Source organism: Chelonia mydas, chromosome 11 (assembly GCF_015237465.2).
Source record: "Chelonia mydas isolate rCheMyd1 chromosome 11, rCheMyd1.pri.v2, whole genome shotgun sequence".
NCBI lineage: Eukaryota > Metazoa > Chordata > Testudines > Cheloniidae > Chelonia > Chelonia mydas.
The window spans coordinates 33,640,785-33,662,229 of record NC_051251.2 but is presented as its reverse complement, the minus strand read 5'-3'; the positions used below and the strand labels follow the sequence as shown (position 1 = coordinate 33,662,229).

The 21,445-nt window shown below is 41.5% G+C and overlaps 1 protein-coding gene across 5 annotated transcripts in view; it reads right to left on the bottom strand.

Moving 5' to 3' along the window:
* SLC4A10 (solute carrier family 4 member 10) overlaps positions 1 to 21,445 on the bottom strand; it is a 266,531-nt gene that overhangs the window by 92,472 nt on the left and 152,614 nt on the right. For all 5 annotated transcript variants that reach the window (XM_037912746.2, XM_007056647.3, XM_027819028.3 and 2 more), the window contains exon 5: positions 9,972 to 10,132. In XM_037912746.2, coding sequence (XP_037768674.1) covers positions 9,972 to 10,132 — 161 coding nt within the window. The remainder of the gene's footprint in view (positions 1 to 9,971; positions 10,133 to 21,445) is intronic.

Sequence of the window (21,445 nt, the reverse complement as noted above, 5' to 3'; positions counted from 1 at the left end):
ACCACACTGAGTACAACCAAAATAAATGGCAAGACCAGAGATTTATGCAGCAAAGAAAGTACCATCACTCACGGTTGACCAAAAAGTCTTTGAGCCAAACAATAGAAAATGGAATCATATGCTGAGTGCTAGAACCTTCTGGGTTCATTCAGTGGTTTGTCAACAAACCAGATGGTAATCTGAGAATTTGCATGGATCCAAAGGAACTAAATAAAAATATCAAAAGAGAACAGTTTTATCTGCCAATTTGAACTGAAATAATGGGAAGAACAACAGAGTAAAGTGGTTCTCTAAATCAGATGTTGCAACTATCTTCTGGCAAATACCTCTTGAAAAGACAAGTTCCAAAATACACTATTTGGATCACAGATTTTTGAGACTTCATTTGACCATATGGTCTGCATTAGAAGTGACTGATAGACTACTACAGTTCAAAGGAATTCTTGTATAGCGTGTGTAATGACTATATATTAATCTGAGAGCTACACCAGCAACACATGACAAAAGACTATGTATTATACTCAAATATAGGTAAAGGTGGTTTAAAATTGAAGTAAAAGAAATGTGTCTGCAAGTCTGGGTGAAGTACTTTTCAATGAGGGAATAATAATAGATGATCATAATGGTCCCTTCTGACCTAAATATCTATGAATCTATGAATAAAATCTGACAAAGAAAAATGAATAGCAAATTGAGTAATGGCAAGAACATGCAATCTAAAAGACCTACAATGCCTGATGTGAAAATTCATCTCAGGAAACCCAGCTAGAACAACAATATATTATTTCCGTATACAGCATTGCAGATATGTATAGCACTTAATCATCAGATACAAATAGACAGGTCCCTGCCCCAACAGGCTCACAGTCTTACAGATATTTTTTTAAATAGGGACAAATTTTGAATACAAAACAAAGCATAATGAAGAATGCGATCATTTGAAAACTCCCATCATGAGTGGTACATTATTTTAATGCAGAATTAACAGTTTCTAGGGATGTACCACAAAATGTTTTGAAAGCCATCTTCGTGCAATAACATAAAAGTAATTGTTCACCTGTCGATTTTATCTCAAGCATGTTAAGAAGATCTTTTTAAAATGTATACTCAAATAGAGAAAGAGTCTAGGGCAGGGGTGGCCAACCTGTGGCTCTGCAGCCACATGCAGCTCTTCTGAAGTTAATATGTGGCTCCTTGTATAGGCACCGACTCCAGGGATGGAGCTACAGGCTCCAACTTTCCAATGTGCCGGGGGGTGCTCACTGCTCAACCTCTGGCTCTGCCACAGGCCCTGCCCCTACTCCATCCCTTCCCATGCCCTCCCCTGAGCCTGCCGTGCCCTCGCTGCTCCCCCTCCAAGCCTCCTGCATGCCATGAAACAGCTGATTGGGAAGTCTGGGGAGGGAGGGGGCGGCGCTGATCGGCGGGGCTGCCGGTGGGCTGGGAGCGGGGCGGGGGGAAGCTGATGTGGGGTTGCTGACGTACTACTGTGGCTCTTTGGCAATGTACACTGGTAAATTCTGGCTCCTTTTCAGGCTCAGGTTGGCCACCCCTGGTCTAGGGCTATGTTCTGGATGTTTAACGCTTCAATGAATAAATAAAGTGTTTATATGGATTAAAAGTCTTGGTTGAAGCAGACAAACCCCTTCATCACAGTCTAGCAATGCAGGTTAAGTGAAACTCCTTCAAGGATAGAAAGACTGTTGCATTTATAAAAGTGTAATTTGAAGCAGGAATTTTCAGCAAGTTTCTGATGGCAGATATACTGTCACGAGCATTTTTGCATAATACAGTCTCCAGGCAAATAAACTGAAAATATATGCATATAACAATTTTACTTGTTAAATCAGAGTGACATGTCTTACATAGAATAATGTGGAAAATTATCCATAGTGAGACTATTAAAATCCTATGCAAAGTTATTAAAAAGGTAGAAATAGCAGGAAAAAAAACACAGAAACCAATTATGCACGACAAGATAAGGACTTAGGTTAACTGAGGAGTGTCACTAAAAGCCAAAGTGCATAGTACCCTCTACCTTAAGAAAACAAGTTTTGCAACACAGGAAGTATTTGGTAGCATTGAGAAAACTAAATGATGAGTGTGAAGGTCATTGTCTGGCCAAGCATAATCATGGGTAGAAGGCAATAATGCAACTATTGAACAATTTTCTGAAGAAAATGATGCCAACAGACAACAGAACCTGTGACAGCAGGGAAAGGTTGGGACTGACCTCTGTATTTAGGGATGCTCTGTGATACCCAGGAACTGTTTCTTTACTTTAATAAGTGTTAATATTATCCAATACAAGCAGAACTCCTGTCATTTCTAGGATCAAACCACTGTTTCCAAGATGTGGTGTACCATAAGTGGAACTAAAACAACTAATAATGGGCAATTATTTAGTAAAATAGACTTTAAAGACTTTGCTGATAAGTACAAATTTCATCATTATACTTCAAGTCCGGGACTTATTTTATTTATATAGGATTTATATAGTCCTATATATAGGACTTATTTTATTTATATATTAATTGGAAATATCAGAGTTGTGTGCATACACAGCAAGCCTATGTAACTATCTGACCTTATTACTGCTGAACCTCCTTCTTCCTCCTCAAGCCTTTCTGTTTGCCACATTCATTTGTTGCATCTTTTTGCAACCTCTTAAGAGCCAGGACCCTATCTTCCTGTGTATTTGTAACATGCCTAGCACAATGAAGCTTGATCCTGATTGGGGCTTTCCAGTACTACTGCAATTCAAACAACAATAATAGAAGGACATCCCTAATCAAATGGGCTAGGAGCTTTATTTATAATAGCGAAAAATCTCTTCAGAAAACCCCAAGACAGCATGGAAGACACAAATCTATCTGAGTTACAGAACAATACCCTCAGAGTGAGGTAAAACATGTTCAAAGCAGTTAAGACAGACAGTCAGGAGGATGCCTGTTAAAATTTCAGATTCTAAAAGCAGCAATCAATCAAACCTTGTAATATAACAATCTACTATTTGTATCAGAAAAGATACCAAATGAGGGAGAACTACATCAATAATGATAGCTGCCACTCCTAGGTTATATATAGGTTTTGGGAAAGTTCTGAGAACAAACAAAAAACTTTTTCTAAGCAAAAAGAAAAGGAGGACTTGTGGCACCTTAGAGACTAACAAATTTATCTGAGCTTAAGCTTTCGTGAGCTACAGCTCACTTCATTGGATGCATTCAGTGGAAAATACAGTGGGGAGATTTATATACACAGAGAACATGAAACAGTGGGTGTTACCATACACACTGTAAGGAGAGTGATCAGGTAAGGTGAGCTATTACCAGCAGGAGAGCGGGGCGGGGGGGGGACGGGGAACTTTTGTAGTGATAATCAAGGTGGGCCATTTCCAGCAGTTGACAAGAATGTCTGAGGAACAGCGGGGGGTGGAGGTTGGGGGGAGGAAATAAACATGGGGAAATAGTTTTACTTTGTGTAATGACCGATCCACTCCCAGTCTTTAGGGGATGAGAGCTGAAGAAGCGTTGTTCTAAGTCAGCCATAAAAATGTTGGCATACTGTGGGGCCAAGCAGGTACCCATGGCAGTGCCGCTGATTTCGAGACACCACTGAGTTCCTGAGGAAACTACAATCCATCGGTGATCTTCCTGAAAACACCATCCTGGCCACTATGGATGTAGAAGCCCTCTACACCAACAATCCACACAAAGATGGACTACAAGCCGTCAGGAACACTATCCCCGATAATGTCACGGCAAACCTGGTGGCTGAACTTTGTGACTTTGTCTCACCCATAACTATTTCACATTTGGGGAGAATGTATACCTTCAAATCAGCGGAACTGCCATGGGTACCCGCATGGCCACACAGTATGCCAACATTTTTATGGCTGATTTAGAACAACGCTTCCTCAGCTCTCGTCCCCTAATGCCTCTACTCTACTTGCACTACATTGATGACATCTTCATCATCTGGACCCATGGAAAAGAAGCCCTTGAGGAATTCCACCATGAGTTCAACAATTTCCATCCCACCATCAACCTCAGCCTGGACCAGTCCACACAAGAGATCCACTTCCTGGACACTACGGTGCTAATAAGCGATGGTCACATAAACACCACCCTCTACCGGAAACCTACTGACCGCTATGCCTACCTACATGCCTCCAGCTTTCATCCAGACCACACCACACGATCCATTGTCTACAGCCAAGCTCTATGGTACAACTGCATTTGCTCCAACCCCTCAGACAGAGACAAACACCTACAAGATCTCTATCAAGCATTCTTACAACTACAATACCCACCTGCTGAAGTGAAGAAATAGATTGACAGAGCCAGAAGACAGGTTTCAGAGTAGCAGCCGTGTTAGTCTGTATTCGCAAAAAGAAAAGGAGGACTTGTGGCACCTTAGAGACTAACAAATTTATTTGAGCATAAGCTTTTGTGAGCTACAGCTCACTTCATTGGATGCATTCAGTGGAAAATACAGTGGGGAGATTTATATACACAGAGAACATGAAACAATGGGTATTACCATACACACTGTAAGGAGAGTGATCACTTAAGATGAGCTAATACCAGAAGAGTACCCAGAAGTTACCTACTACAGGCCAGGTCCAACAAAGAAAATAATAGAACGCCACTAGCCATCACCTTCAGTCCCCAACTAAAACCTCTCCAACGCATCATCAAGGATCTACAACCTATCCTGAAGGACGACCCATCACTCTCACAGATCTTGGGAGACAGGCCAGTCCTTGCTTACAGACAGCCCTCCAACCTAAAGCAAATACTCACCAGCAACCACACACCACCCAACAGAACCACTAACCCAGGAACCTATCCTTGCAACAAAGCCCATTGCCAACTGTGTCCACATATCTATTCAGGGGACACCATCATAGGGTCTAATCACATCAGCCACACTATCAGAGGTTCGTTCACCTGCACATCTACCAATGTGATATATGCCATCATATGCCAGCAATGCCCCTCTGCCATGTACATTGGTCAAACTGGATAGTCTCTACATAAAAGAATAAACGGACACAAATCAGACGTCAAGAATTATAACATTCAAAAACCAGTCGGAAAACACTTCAATCTCTTTGGTCACTCGATTACAGACCAAAAGGGGTTGTTGTTGTTTTTTTTCTCTCCTGCTGGCAATAGCTCACCTTTCCTGATCACTCTCATTATAGTGTGTATGGTAACACCCATTGTTTCATGTACTCTGTGTATATAAATCTCCCCACTGTATTTTCCACTGAATGTATCTGATGAAGTGAGCTGTAGCTCACGAAAGCTTATGCTCAAATATATTTGTTAGTCTCTAAGGTGCCACAAGTCCTCCTTTTCTTTTGCGGATACAGACTAACACGGCTGCTACTCTGAAACTTTTTCTAAGCAGTGAGTCAAAAGATTTTGGAAATGGAACCAATGCAAAAAATTACATTACAACCCTTAATTAAAATCCTGTACCAAAAGACAAGTTAACGGACCAATTACCTGCGAAAATGGTCTCAGAACAAACTAGTGTTGTGACTTCTAAAGTTTCAAGAATACAACAAAGAAAAGGAGAACTGACAGCAACTAGTGCTCCAGAGACTACAAACACAAATGCATTGTGGTCTTGCTATCAGACATCTTCAGAAAGCTGGCAAAAAAATTCCGTAATGCTCAATGTTACTTCATCAAAGTTCATGAAGAAATTTATTTTGGAGTGGAACACTTACTTCATTAGAGAGATGGATTGACTGACTGACTGACACTTCTAGTTCATCAGTAAGAAACCATTCCTAAGACTGGGCATTGCCGTAATTGAGGCTGACCACAGGGTTTTTCCAGCCTGAGTGAGATAGTGCTAGCAATCAGAACAGTAAAACTGGGTGGTAGGCAAGTGATCTTCTTGATAAAAAATTAATAAGTTTTGTTATACATAGTAATAAAACACCACTTTGGCTTACCCCTTTGTCCTAGCAAACTGCCAGTCTCACTTCAATCCCTCACATCCATCTTTTATCATTATTAAGCCAAATCCTGACATTCTTATTCAGCCCCTGGAAGAATGGGATCCTTACCACAGAAGGGGTAAGATACTGTAGACTGGGTTTACAATATCTCGCACCACTTTGACACACAAGTTTGAGAAGGGTGCCTGCTGTGGGGAGCAGCCACACCTATCCCAACCAACTTTAATGTCTCTGTAAGAGCTGACCCTATGTGCAACATCTCCCCTGTTGCCTCATTCAGATTACTATGATGAAGCTTATCTGACCTTAAATACATTACTCGCTGTATGTAAATCCAATTCCTTTAAACTCTCTTCTGGTGTGTGAGGCAAAGTTTCCTCACTATTACTTTTCCACCTTTATATCAAACAAAAGGTATGTAACCCTTCTCCCAGGTGGAGTCAGCAGCAACCAGGGCCGGGTTCAATATCTAGAGGTTCCTTTCCACCGATACAACACAGAACCAGCTTGAGCCCCCACCCAGTAACCTGGGAAAATTACACACCACCCCTGTGAGCCTCAGAGGCAATACTTCCCCACTTGCAAGCACAGAGTCCAAGCGTAGAAAAGAAACTTTTAATAAAAGGAAGGAAGTAACTCTGAGTTAATTTGGGGAAACAGTGTAAACAGGGTTCATAAACATAAACCATGAGTAAAAGATCCACGTCCAGGTAGGTTGGGCAGTGCCCTTTTCCCCTCAGATGCTTAAGTCCAGCAACCCAAAAATCCCTTTCATATGCCCGACCCTTCTCTGCACACCACTCACTGTTGCTGTCCTTGGTCAGTGCAGACCTAGAGTTCAGAGGTGCATCTGCAGAGATCACCTCCCACCCTGGGTTGGGGGTAAAGAGGCATCTTACTCACTCAGCTGGCTGCTCACCGGCCACCTGCTCACTGCTCTTGCCACGCACGCCTCTCCGCCGCCAGCCTGCTGGCCGTTCATTGCGCCTCTCTGCTGCTCACTCATTCGCCAGCTGACTGTCAGTCACCTTCTGCCTCTCTGCTGTGACCACTGCACATCAGTCTCTCAGTGATTTTCAGCTCTTTTGCAGTATAGGCAGAAACACTGCCCCATCTCAAGTGATTTTGGCTCTTCGCAGGCAGGGTAGAAACACAGTCCTACCACAACTGGTTTCAACTCTGATTGAGCAATTAAAATAACAAAAGAGGCTCCTAATGAAGCCTATTTAGCACTATTCTTTGAACAGGGAGGAAGAACAGGTTAAGCCAGTCTAAAGAGGACAGCTGGGGGGTGGGAGAGGGGAGTTGTGCAGCCTCCTGGCCAGAACACCAGGACTTCTGTCTTTCCCTCCACCCCTTTACTTTCACAGAACTCTGACATTTAAGCCCCTGCTTAATGAGGTTCTTTCAACTGAGGGTGCCTCCCCTCATTTGGGACAGGTTAAGCACTGTCCTACTTTCCTGTATTCCTACAATAATTACAACATTGGTAACCATATTTCACTACCCCTGCATTCAGTACTAAGGTCATTTGTACCCAACACCAGCCAAAGTTGATCCTTTGACACAGCTGTAAATGATGAATATGTAAACAGCAGGAGCAAACTGTATTTAAATAAACACACCCATAGTCTCTTCCCTCCCAGCTAGCTGTCAGGGAAGCATTCATTCACACTCTGCTTACAGGTACCATTTCCCATTTTGAACTCTCAAGTAAATTAATGTAAGTTTTAAGCTCTCATAATTTTTTACACTATTCTTTTGCTGTAAATGTTCTCATAATGGGTGCTTTGTGTCTCTAATTTTTCTCTTTTGAGGGCCTGAAACCCTCCATTCCTTCTCCCTGTGCCTGACTCTCACCTCTGAAGTAGGATGAAATGCACAGTCTTTGAGGGAAATGGAGGTGGGAGATGGTTGTGTAATACAGAGACTCCTTGGCAATGGGCCCCCTGTTCTTTGCAAGCAGCTCTCACCTCAGATATGACAAACTCACTACACCAAACACATGTCTAACTGGATATTTATACATAAAGAGTAACGTGTAAAGTATCTACAGAAAGCTCTTCACTTGTCAAGATTCTCAATCCCACGTGAGGGGATGCTTTCATGAACATTTGGGTCCTGATTCTTGAGAAACCAGCCAGCTCTGGAACAGACTGAGCTTTGGAGGTTTGGGGGGGAATCTACTTTACTGGATAGGAAATATTGATAAGTGTAGACCCAGGTTTGATTTTATGATTTTGTTCTTTATTGCAACTAATTGCTTCCACCACTCTCTTGTTTCTAATTAAATCTTTATTCTTTCTTAAATAAACCTTCTTTTGCTTTACTACAAGTGCTCACAAATGCTGTGTGGGTTACAGGAGCAGTGGTTTAAGGTACAACTGGTGAACTGGAGCATACTGCACCTTTGGATCTGGAAATTCTGTGAGGAGCCAATGTCAGGGGCTGGATATCACAGGGAAATGATTCAAAAGAATTTGGGGTTTGGGGTTTGTTAACTTGCCTGGTGAAGGAAGGTCTGGCATTAGCCCAAAGAAGAATGCTGGCAGTGCCAGAAGGCAACAAGGAGACCCACAGTCCTGACTCCTGGGTAACCCAAGAACTGTCACAGGTACACATTTCTGGCTGATAACTGCTGAATAGTTTAGCAGTTATTTAATTTTTCAGTGGCAGGATGATGGACTTCTGGATCTGTATAATTTCAATGATTTTATCTTGCAGATTCCTCTGCTCCAAGCATCAGCCAGATGGAATCACACAAACGTGACAAGAAGTGCTCCAAAAGGTGATCGTGCTTTTTCCATGATGTTCCAACCTCTGCCAGCCCAAGCATCAAGGGACTGAGTTAGGGGGGAAACTCCAAATCTTAACATATTTCATGGCCATTCTTGGGTCCTTCTGTTCTAAACCTATTGTCCCTAACCTTTTATTGTCTACTCACAAACATCTGACATTTTTTGAATATTTTAGTTTTCCCCTGTGATCCCCTGCTATTACATAATTACCCCCCCCCCCCCCCCCCCCCCCGTAAATTCAATCTAGGATTGCCCTGACTTGTAGAAAATGTGGTCTTTCAAACTCAAAAAACTTCAATTTTCGCCTCTTTCCCCCCAAGTGAAACTTATGTGAATTGTACAATTTCTGCATTTCTTCCCAGTCCATTCCCTCCTTACCCAGTTCAGCATGCTCATGTACTAGGTATGTAGTTATGAAGTTACAGAGGGCTGAATTTTCCTAGCAGTCTAGAAGGGAATCGTAAATGAAACTCCCTAAAGTTGTTATGAGAGTTGTGACTGTATCTCCCCATGAAGAGCAGCAACACAGTGAGAATTGGGTTAAAGGCCTATAATCTGAAATGTTTCCTGTGAGGCTGCACATAAACATTATACCATTGAGCAGGTGCCAGGACACTTTGCATCCTACAGATGTTTCCTATACAATGATGGGAGCAACATTCATATAATTAAAAAAGCCACTTTCATTCTAAGGTATCTACAACTTCCTAGAAAATATACACTATCAGCTGAAATGTCTCTATCTTGTTCTCAAGCCAAAGATGCATATTTGTAAATTTGGGAAAGAGCCCATTCAGCTGGTTGTGTGTTATTTCAGCATGGTGGAAAACTGTTGATGCTTTAAGGAATGTTTAAGATGATTTGTCTGTTTGTGATCAGCCATCTCAAAAATGGCTTTAATTTGTGGAACTTAGCACATATATCATTTTGAATGTGTGGTGGCAGAAGTGGAGTAGAGAACACATCCACTCTGATTAAACACCTACAACTTATGCAAAGTTAGCTATAAAATATCTTACTACAATACTGCTCAACTCCAATTTTAGATATTTTTATACATGTAAAATATTTATAGAAAACGTTTCTACATACAGCTGATTTTTATGCAAAAGCTCTCTGATAAGTGATACATACTTTAGTTTCCAACATTAATATTTATCATGATAGGTTATTGGTATAAAACATCAGTATACCTGCAATTTCTTCTAAAGAATTAGCTCTCATGTCCAGTAGAACTGTACCATTCAGGATACAACTTCTCAATTCAAACAAGCTATGAAGTGACAGAGTGGCAACGTATGGTTTGCTCCATCTCTCTCCACCATCCTCTACATCTTCTTCAAACTTCAACCATCTATGCAAACAAACAGCTTAGTAAGCCTTTATATATAGGAAACGAAAAGTCAGTTATTTTCATGCATATTCAATGGACACTATCAAATATTTTGTTTGGTTTTATTTTACTCTCTGTTGTTTGCAGGAAACATGAGAACATTCCCTCCCCACAGCAATTTTGTCCCATACCATTTGTTGAACATTTATTTCATCCTGAGAGTTGAAGGGGAAAGCAGATAAAAAATAACATAACATGTTTTGTTTTGTGCAACTTTGGATAATGACCTGTCATGGCTAAAACTGCTTTGTGTGTCAGAATCATTGATAATGTAGGTCAGAAAAACTCTGGGAATGTGTAGTGGTAAAGAACTGCTACAGAATCAATATAAATCCTTGAAAAAAGTAAACTGAAAAAAAAAACCCAGAAATTCCATCACGTAGAGCGATACTAACACTCAACAGAACAGATTTCCGCTACTTGAGCTAATGAAGTAACTGGTAGCAATAGTAGGCTGTTATACTCTACATAGCCCAGGCACAAGAGAGGGATGAGACATATGCTTTGTCAGTGGATTCACGACTATTTGCTGGCAGCAGAAGAATGTAGGGACTCAGGACTTCTGGGTTCATTTTCAAGTTTTGGAACAGTTCATGCTCTAGTGAAAAGAAAAGGAGTACTTGTGGCACCTTAGAGACTAACCAATTTATTTGAGCGTGAGCTTTCGTGAGCTACAGCTCACTTCATCGGATGCATACTGTGGAAATTGCAGAAGACATTATTATATACACAGACACCATGAAACAATACCTCCTCCCACCCCACTCTCCTGCTGGTAATAGCTTACCTAAGCTATTACCAGCAGGAGAGTGGGGTGGGAGGAGGTATTGTTTCATGGTGTCTGTGTATATAATAATGTCTTCTGCAATTTCCACAGTATGCATCCGATGAAGTGAGCTGTAGCTCACGAAAGCTCACGCTCAAATAAATTGGTTAGTCTCTAAGGTGCCACAAGTACTCCTTTTCTTTTTGCGAATACAGACTAACACGGCTGTTACTCTGAAACATGCTCTAGTGGTTATATACTCTTCTGCCCATGTCCCCCTGCCAAATCTGCCTCTGCCCCCATTCCTGTCTGTCCTGCCCCAGCCCCACTTTGTTCCTATACATCATCCCATCCCCCTACACACACACAGCTCCTGCTCCCTCTCCCCCTGTTCCTATCTACTACCCACTTTGCTCCTATCCAACCCCATCCCAGGCTCCTACCTTCCACCCTCTTCTCCTACCCAACTCTCCCAGGTCCTGCCCTCCACCACCTCTGGTTCTATCCACCACCCAATGCCTTGGCTCCTGCCCCCTCTCTTTCTTCTGCTGTCCAACTCCCCCAACTCATGCCTCACTCCCTTTCTGGTCCTTCACATCTCCATTCCCTGGCTCCTGCTCTAGTCTCCCTCTGCACCTATATGCCCCTCCAACCTCCTCCTCTCCCTCTGCTCCTATCCAACTCCTGTCCCACTCCCCACCTCCACTGACCACCGCATCCCAGATCTTGCAATCCATTCGTCTCCTCCCTCCATGCCCTCCCCACACCTCACTCCTCACGCTTCCCCCTCTGCATTCCAGTCAAGTCACTCCCTCTTTCTCATCTATGCTGCCTGGTCACCAGCAAAGCACAGGAAACAGTCTCCCTGCATACAGTTACAGTATACTTTGTCACAGTGGCTCACATCAGCCAATAGCAGCATTTGCAGAGAAAGTCCTGCTCAGCCCCCTGCACCTTCAGGCTGGACCATGCCAAGTACAGAGGAAATAGTCACAGAACTTAACTTCTAAACTTTAACAAGTCTCTACTGAGCATATGCAAGGTGGGATTTTCCAAAGGCTTAAAACTTGGCTAAATTTGAGTGGATTTCCACATGAACAGCAAAACTTACATCTCTGACACAAAGAGTGTCCCCCAGCCAGATTTAAACTACTTTGCTCAAAAGAACAGAGGTACCAGACCTTCTCAATGAAATGACTAAGAATTTTTTAATATGGGCAAAAATGTTTCCTCTAATTTCATTCTTGAGAGCACCTGAACTATTTTAGCTGAAACTTTTCAAACAAAATTCAGCCTGAGGCAGACACCTAGTATGGGAAATTTCAGCCAGAATGGTTAGAGTTTGGGAAAGTTATAAGAAACTGAAAATATGGAAAGTATTAGCCAACACTATCAGCTCTGCCTATAAGAAGAAAGTCTTGGACAAGAGACAAGAAACTAGTAAACACTTTAGGGGAAAAAAAGTCCTAGACTGCTACACTATCTCTCCCCAAAACACTCTGTTAGCCATCTAATGAAAATTTGAATTGCACATCCGCATTTTTTTAATATATATAAACAGCCAAATTCTCTGCTGGTTTCACTGTAATAACTTCAGTGGAGTGACACCAGAAGAAAATATGACCCAAAATCTCTCCGTACTACATGACATTCTATTTTGTCATTAGTCTTATAAATAAGAGTCCTATTTCCCCACTACCTTACACCTTGTATATAGACATAACAGAGTTCAAACTGAGGAGTGGGGACGGAGGAGAGTGCGAGAGGCAGATCCTTGCTGCACCTCTTCCAAAAGAAGACCGCTCTTTGCAATATAAATTCTTTGTGAGGACCAACCACCCTAAAATGTTTTAAGAGTTTCCTGTGCCATGAAAAAGTTATTATGCAAAGCCTTCCTTTAACCAAACAAAACTAGTTTTTGGTGTCAGGATTCCCTGTGCTATCACTTGACTCCTGACTGAGGTGAGATTAACAAAGCATGCAGTTCTCAAGTGTTTGCATTAGTATATTCCACCGCAACACTACGAAGGGAGATTGGTTCTGAAGTTTAATGGAATAAAACCTGAAAAAGGAAACAGGCTATTTAATTTCATTTTCAAAATATCTTCTGTGCGTGAAATTCATCCTTGTGTCGATGGGGCTAATCCAGGGCCTATGTCTTATTTAATTCCCACTTAAACTTGTAATCACTAGAATGTTTCATGAGTCTTGGGCTGATGCTCTGTAGATGGCTGAATTTCACACACAGAAGTTATTCAGAAAATGAAACTGCCTGTTTTGTGCTTCAGGTCTCATCAGTTAAGGTCCTGATACAATCTTGGGGGAACCTGAAGTTAATTAGCTACTCCTGCTAGCTAGTGCTTCACTTGTAGAAACACTATTTGAAGCCAAGATACTATGTTTTGGAGTAAGTGTACCTGAGTGTTTCCTTCAACACTCAGTTAAATTGGGGGGATACTTTTAAAATTAAATGTCTAATGAGGATAGAGGAAAGGGGCTGAAAAGATCTATTTCTGTTCAAGAGGCCATAAATATAATTACATCTTCAATTATAGTTGCAGAGGTAGTGGTTTAATCATAACGTGGAAATTGAATGCAAACTATTCTGCTTCATTGCCTATCTTTGATCACCCAACACTTTCTCGTAAGTGCCCTAGGCACTGTTAATCTTCATATGATACCAGCCATGAGGTGGTGGTTTTCTACTGATTTTTTCTGCACCTAAGGATCAATATACTATTTTCTGAGACACAACACACAGGCATCTATAGTATTCCAGGCTTTTGGTCTTCTGAGACACCTTTTCAAAATTAAATGCCAAACTCCCTTAAGGCCTGCATAGGACATGAAACAAAAACAGCATACACACAGAACATGATGTAAATTGAGTACACTCTTTGGCACGTTTCTCCTAAGTAGGCCCTGGGCTGTTCAGCTTTCTATGTTTTCTGATTAAGGAATGGGTAGATGGGTAGTATTTGGTGTTCTCTATAATGAACATTGACTTGATAAAACAGGCTTGGTGACTTAGAACCAAACAACCCAAACACTAAAATGCCAATATTAACTATTGTTTGTCATTATAAATTTGATGGATTCTATGACTTTACAGTTAGCGATTGGTCGCACATGATTATATCAAGGTACAGTTGACCCTCTGTTTCACAACAGAATATTGTGTTAAGATTTCATTTTCAACTTGCAATTATTGCTTTTCTAGATGAGTCCAAAGCAATGGTTTTCAAACAAGTGTACTTTTCCCACACAAAATTACACCAATTGAATCAAACACTGTCAGAAAAAATCATACGATGTGGTAAAACTTGATGTGAAAATTGTAATATTCTGTATTCCCTGGGATTGACGAAACTCTTCATAACATATTTGAGATCAGATTTAGCATTCTATACTGCATGTTCAATCACATTCTGCCTGGTGTCTTTTGCTTTCAGAGTATCTCATGAAAACTAGTTTGCCCTTTGTCTCTTTTATAACTAGTCTGCAGTTTAGGAAGACCTGCATTTTGCGTTGGTCCTTCTCGTTATATAATGGCATCAAAAATATTTCAGATTATATCTCCTATCTCTTAGAATCTTCTTTTGTAAATCAGTATCTCTCTGTAATGATGTATCCAGAAATAAACTCAATAGCCTAGGCACAGTCACACCAGAACTATATCAGAAGAGACTTTTACTTCTACTCAATGAAGTGGTGCCTCTGCGTTTGCTGCCCTATTACATCAGATACTCATTCTAATCTGTTGTCCAAGACACTTTTAACATTACTGCTTTCCAGGATTCTTCTTCCTGGATATTTGCATTTTGGGTGGTTTATTTAAGAACATAAGAACAGCCCTACTGGGTCAGACCAAAGGTCCATCTTGCCCAGTATCCTGTCTTCCGACAGTGGCCAGTGCCAGGTGCCCAGAGGGAATGAACAGAACAGGTAATCATCAAGTGACCCATCCCCTGTCGCTGATTCCCAGCTTCTGGCAAACAGAGGCTAGGGACACCATCCCTGCCCATCCTGGCTAATAGCCACTGATGGACTCATCCTCCATTAATTTATCTACTTCTTTTTTTAATCCTGTTATGGTCTTGGCCTTCACAACATCCTCTGGCAAGAAGTTCCACAGGTTGACTGTGTGTTGTGTGAAGAAATACTTCCTTTTATTTGTTTCAAACCTGCTGCCTATTAATTTCATTTGGTGAACCCCTAGTCCTTGTGTTATGAGAATTAGTAAATAACACTTTCTTATCTACTTTCTCTACACCACTCATGATTTTATAGACCTCAATCGTATCTCTACTTAGCCATCTCTTTTCCAAGCTGAAAAGCCCCAGTCTTATTAATCTCTCCTCATACAGAAGCTATTCCATACCCCTAATAATTTTTGTTGCCCTTTTCTGAACCTTTTCCAATTCCAATATATCGTTTTTGAGATGGTGCGGCCACATCTGCACACACTACTCAAGATGTGGGCGTACCATGGATTTATATAGAGGCAACATATAGTTGTAGTAAAATTAATATATAGAGCACTTTTCACCAGCTGATCTCAAAGTGCTTTGCAAAGGAAGTCAGTATTGTCACCCCCATTTTACAGATGGGGAATCAGGCACAGAGAGAGGAAGTGACTCGCCTACAGTCACCCAACAGGTCTGTGGCAGAGCCAGGAATAGAATCCAGGTCTGCCAAGTCCCAGTCCAGTCCTCTGTCCACTAGCACTTATTGCCTTGTAGGAGTCAGGAAGGGGAGGAATCCTTCCCTTCAAATCAGGGAATGCCTCTTAGCGGTTGCTGTATCTGCAGTGCTTGTGGTAGCTGTTGAAGCTCCTGCTCTCTCCCTGCTCATAGGTAAGGACTAGTGGATTTGCATAGTGGCAAATTCTCCAGTCCCTCTATTGCCTTCTTAGTAATGTTGTATCATCTGCAAATTTTGCCACCTCACTGTTCACCCCTGTGTCATTTACCATTGTGTCATTGTCCTATGTGTCTGGTCTTTCAGCAGTTTTCCATATATGTCAGTGATTGTATCCAAGTCAATCAGTTTTTAGTACTAAAAATATTTGTATGAAAACATGATCTTTATTTCTTAAGATTTCATCTTGCGCTACTAGTTAATGGTTCTGATGCATGCTACAGTAGCACAACACTGCTGATGCCATTCTCTGAGTGGAGTGTCCCATCTCTTCTAAGAAATGCTTCCTGAATTGGTTTTCTTCTCTATATTTTGAGTTGGATACACTACCTCATGTGATACTTGTTAACCATGTTGGGAGATTATTACTTAAAACAAGGAATAAGCATCAGTAACAGAAACTCTAAAAGGAAGAAAGACCTAATCTTTATGCAAATGTATCTGGTGGGTTTTTTTTTTAAAAAAGGAAAAGGGCGGATAATAATCCAGAGTTGGGTCTTTATCAAGCCCCTGACTTTATTGCCAAACTTCAGGAACATAAAAGGTTTAGAAATCCTAACCCAGGCCTGGATCCAAGTTTTCCCATTCTTTTATAGTGGGCTGAATAAAAACAGAAATACAAATTTTGGAATGTTCAAAATCCACGCTCAGTTTTTGCAGCTTGACACTTTCTTTAGCTGTGGGAGGTGGGTGGGGGAAGAAATGTATGACCTCTCCTACAGGTCATTGACTGATAAAATAAAATACTTCAAGAGTTTCTCCAATGGTGATATTCTGTTATAGAACCAAAGGGTTAAACAGGACTGTCCAATTTTTAAAAAAAAACGATCACTGTTTTTTAAATGTATCGGGTATTTTGTACATAGTATAACATGAAATAGAGCATATGAACACTTTGTAGTATTCTTTGCCGTAACTTTTTAGTGCAAAATATCAGGCTTATGGGGTCCAGTAATATCTGCTTCAGAGCTTGTTGTGTCTCCCCAAGCATTCAGTCACTTGCAACCTGCCTGACTAGCACAGGCATCATAATCCTACATATTATACCTGTTTCAGCATGAACTTTTGCGAATGTTAATTTGAAAATGAACCAAAGTAAATAAACTGCTTAGAGACAAACCAGAAGTGACAAAGGGAGACAAGTTGTGTGACCTCATGTCTTTGAAAGGAAGTGTAGACCATTTGCAGAAAGTGGGTTTTTATTTTGCCCTACCAGCGATTATCGCTTGGCATTCGTGTCATAACCAATACACCTGTTAGCTACCCATCTCTCAAAACTATGGATGGGAAAATGGATTTGAATATAACAGAGATCATAATTTTCATCAAAAATTAAGCTAAATCTCTTCTGAAGATCTAAAAAGTTTGGTTAACTTCTTACCACACTGGTTTACCATATTCTGGTCAGTTCCAGAAGCAGAAGTGCTTTCATGAGAAAGGACGTTCTCCTGAGATTTCAACTACAAATAGGCAGACTAAAGAGATCTGAATAAGGCTCAGATAATCACCCAAATTTGGGGTGACCTTCTGAGGTTCAACCATGGGAAATCTAAACCACTGTCCCACTCAGCAATGCAAAAGACTGGTTCAATAGACTTGAACTTCGATAGCATTTATCAACATGCTGTTGCACTACTGTGTATATATTATAAGTCTAACTACCATCTCCAGGTTTGTTTCTTTATAAAGTGTGTGTAACACTGACAGACCCCGGTCGTCAGCAAGCAAGATTGAACCTGGGACCTCTGAAACTTAGTGCATGAGCCAAAAGCCACATGGCCCTTAGCTAAGGCTGTAGCAGACTCATTAATGTCTAAGTGGTCTTGGTGCCATTAAAAGGGATAAAATACCACATCCAGGAGGTGTGTGGGTTACATACTTCCCCTAGCTGAGGAAGCGCATCCCGACCTTCAGAGACTTCCCAGTTGATATCCTGGACGAGCCCCCACTTGTAACACCGACAGACCCCAGTGGGCGGGATCAAACCTGGGACCTCTGGAGCTAAATGCATGAGCCGCTACTGCATGAGCTAAAAGCCATACGACTATTAGCTAAAGCTATAGCAGACTCATTAATCGTTAAGTGGTTTCGGTGCTACTAGAGAGGACACCACATCCAGGAGGTCTGTGGGTCACAGGTGCACTAAGTACTTTTATAGGACAGCAACTATAAATCAAGCATTCTGTACACAATAGTACAGCCAGGTCATCTGTGCAAATTATTCTATTAGTAACATTGAATGTCATTTACCAAAAGGATACATTTCTGCTTCTTTATCATCATTAAAGGGGCAAAATGGATCACTTTAGGGCTGACACAAGAGATTCCTGCTTTCACCAAATGTTCACAAATGTTCTGTTTACTTTATGATGTTTTAATTCCTGTATATGTTTGATTTCTAAATAATACCACATAATTATTGTTGCAATGTGGCCTGTTACAAAAAAGAAATAATCCAATTATTTATGTTTAATAATATAGTTAAATGGTTAGTATACCAAACCATTATTAACCATAAAAAACGTTCTGTATGAATAATATTGTATTGATGGGCTCATTAGGATTGGTATCTGCCTTTGAGACAACACAACTGAGCCTTTGCCACTTTAAATCCTCCACAGCAGCTTGCTAACTCCTTTCCCTCTGTTTAGATAAATCTGTTCTGTTCTTCCCAGAGATATTGAGCTTCAGCCAAATCTTATCCACACTCCTCTTCAATAGCTGCTACCATTCTGGCTAACTGAGCAGCAAATGTCTCAATGAATCTTACACCGCTTGCACACAACATTTATAAAAGGTTCCAGAATAATGACTGTGCATGCAGACTCCATCAAATGGAATTGCAGAAGGGTCCAGACATATTGCACCAGAGATTCACCACACCTCCTCTTGGTAAAATGCATATGTAACTATTTGATGCCTTGTTCTGTGCTCATTAAGGTCAACAGCGAAACTGCCGTGGAATTTGATGGGAGCTGGACTGGGCTCTTGGTATTCCTTTTCTGGCTATTGATTACACAATAACTCTGTTAGCTGGTCTGTAAAGTACCTAGCACACTGATGGTACTATGCAAACAATAAATACACAATAACTCATGTTTATAAAAGAAGATATTCTAAAACAATTACATTAACACCAGAGTCAACAAATCCATCAGAAACACTGGCATTCTTATGCCATTCCTTTGTGGCAATATTACGAAGGGAAATCTTGACCACCACCTAACCCCCCATCTCTACAGCCACAGAAGTCCCTAATCACAGTGAAACCAATGGAATTTTGCTTTTGCAAGGGTGAGGAACCAGCACCTCCCTGGGTCTTCTCACATCATTCGTACCCTATGCCCTTTGCATGCCATGGAGCTGTGTTCTTTGGAGCTTAGCTATGCCCAGTATTCAGGGGGTTGAGGGTGAGCTGAGGAGGCAATAGAGGGACTGGAGAATTTGCCACTATGCAAATCCACTAGTCCTTACCTATGAGCAGGGAGAGAGCAGGAGCTTCAACAGCTACCACAAGCACTGCAGATACAGCAACCGCTAAGAGGCATTCCCTGATTTGAAGGGAAGGATTCCTCCCCTTCCTGACTCCTACAAGGCAATAAGTGCTAGTGGACAGAGGACTGGACTGGGACTTGGCAGACCTGGATTCTATTCCTGGCTCTGCCACAGACCTGTTGGGTGACTGTAGGCGAGTCACTTCCTCTCTCTGTGCCTGATTCCCCATCTGTAAAATGGGGGTGACAATACTGACTTCCTTTGCAAAGCACTTTGAGATCAGCTGGTGAAAAGTGCTCTATATATTAATTTTACTACTACAACTACAGTTGTCTCCAGAACAGAGCTTACTTACTGGAACTGAATGCTGGATCAAGGATTTACTCTAAAAGCCTATTGTTCCAGGATTAGTGATGTATTCAGTAATATGTAATACCTACTCCACTTCATTACACTTATTAGTTTACTAGTGTGTATTGTGACAAAGCCCTGTCCTTGCCTCCATGGGTCCCGCATTTCCTGGCGGATTTCGCTAGCCTCAGAGGCTCACTGTGACCCTCCATGTAACCCTTCTCTCTCTAGAGACAAAGGTCACAGTCTACTGAGCCATTTTCATCATAAGCCAGCAAGGGAGGGGAGGAGAAGTTATCCTTCCTTGCACAGTCTCTGTTGTCTCCCAGTCTCAGTGATTAATCAGGGGGCAAAGGTAGGGGGGGAGCCCGGGCCCACCCTCTACTCCAGGCTCCAGCCCAGGGACCCTAATAGTATCAGCTATGGTAGCTGACCTATTAGAAACATGACATGTACAATTCCCTGGACTACTTCCCCCACAGCAGCCCTCACTTTCTCAAGCTCCACTTCACCCTTATCTCAGGGCCTCCTTCCTTGTGCGTGATATGGTGTGTACTACTCAGCCTCTCCAACAGCATAACTTCCTCCCACAGCTCCTGACATGCACACCCACCTGACTGACTGGGAGGCTTTTAACTAGTTTCAGCCAGCCACTGATTGGCTTCAGGTGTCCTAATCAACCTAGCATTCTCCCTGCCTTCTGGAAAGTTCTTAATTGGCCCCAGGTGTCTTAATTGACCTGGAGCAGCTTCCATTTCACTTAACCTGGTACCAGGGATTTGTTTAGCCTGGAGCTAATATATCTATCTCCCACTACTTTTCTATAGCCATCCGGCCTTGCCCCGTCACAGTATGTACAATACAAAACGTGCTTTCTTATCTACTGTGAAGAGGAAGGAGGACAATTAAAATAGACATATGATAGATCAAATTAAATGGATGTTTCTTTTATTTCAGCTATTTATTTGGAATTCTGTCTTGATTATAAGATTATGTTAAATTAAAATCAGAATAATTTCTAAGAAACATACTTCTGTAATGCTTCCCAGAAGACATTCCTATTCCACTTCCCTGCTGAAAAATTCTGTAACTATAAACAGAATTGATTTTTTTTTCTTCAAGATATAAACCATCTTTAATTAGCATGAGTAAAATGAAGACCTTTTGAAAAAAAGATAAATTATATTTTCTTTCTTTGACTGTGAATATGAATATTTTAGGACCCACAGAACATCAATTTTGTGGTGTAATCTACTGTAGTCCATGGAAAAAAGCATATGAACTGATTGAGGATGCCCCCTGCATGTGGACACAAAAATGGAGGAGAAGGGAACAAGGAACCTGTCCTTCTGTGCCCCTCCGAGCTTACACAATTGCAGCGAGGTCACAGGGATGAGTGACTGCTCTTGGCCCTTGGGAACACCACCACCCGGGTATTCCTCCAATAGATAGATTCCTCAGTTGATCAGTTCAGCCAAAGTTACAGCCTATTTCATCCACCAAGGCCATATTGAAGTCACAGATCTGGCCCGATATCTCTGGGCACTCTGGCACCTTCCATGAACACTAAACAAATTAGTGGCAGTTATCTAAAGGAAGAGAGTGTAGAGATTCCAAGGAGAAAAATGGTGAGCCCCAAAATCCAGATTTGTTGGAAATGTAATGCCCCATTGAAACCAGGTATATCGTAAGTGACTCCCACACTTAGAAGCCCGAGGAAGAAAAACAAGCAGTTATGTAAT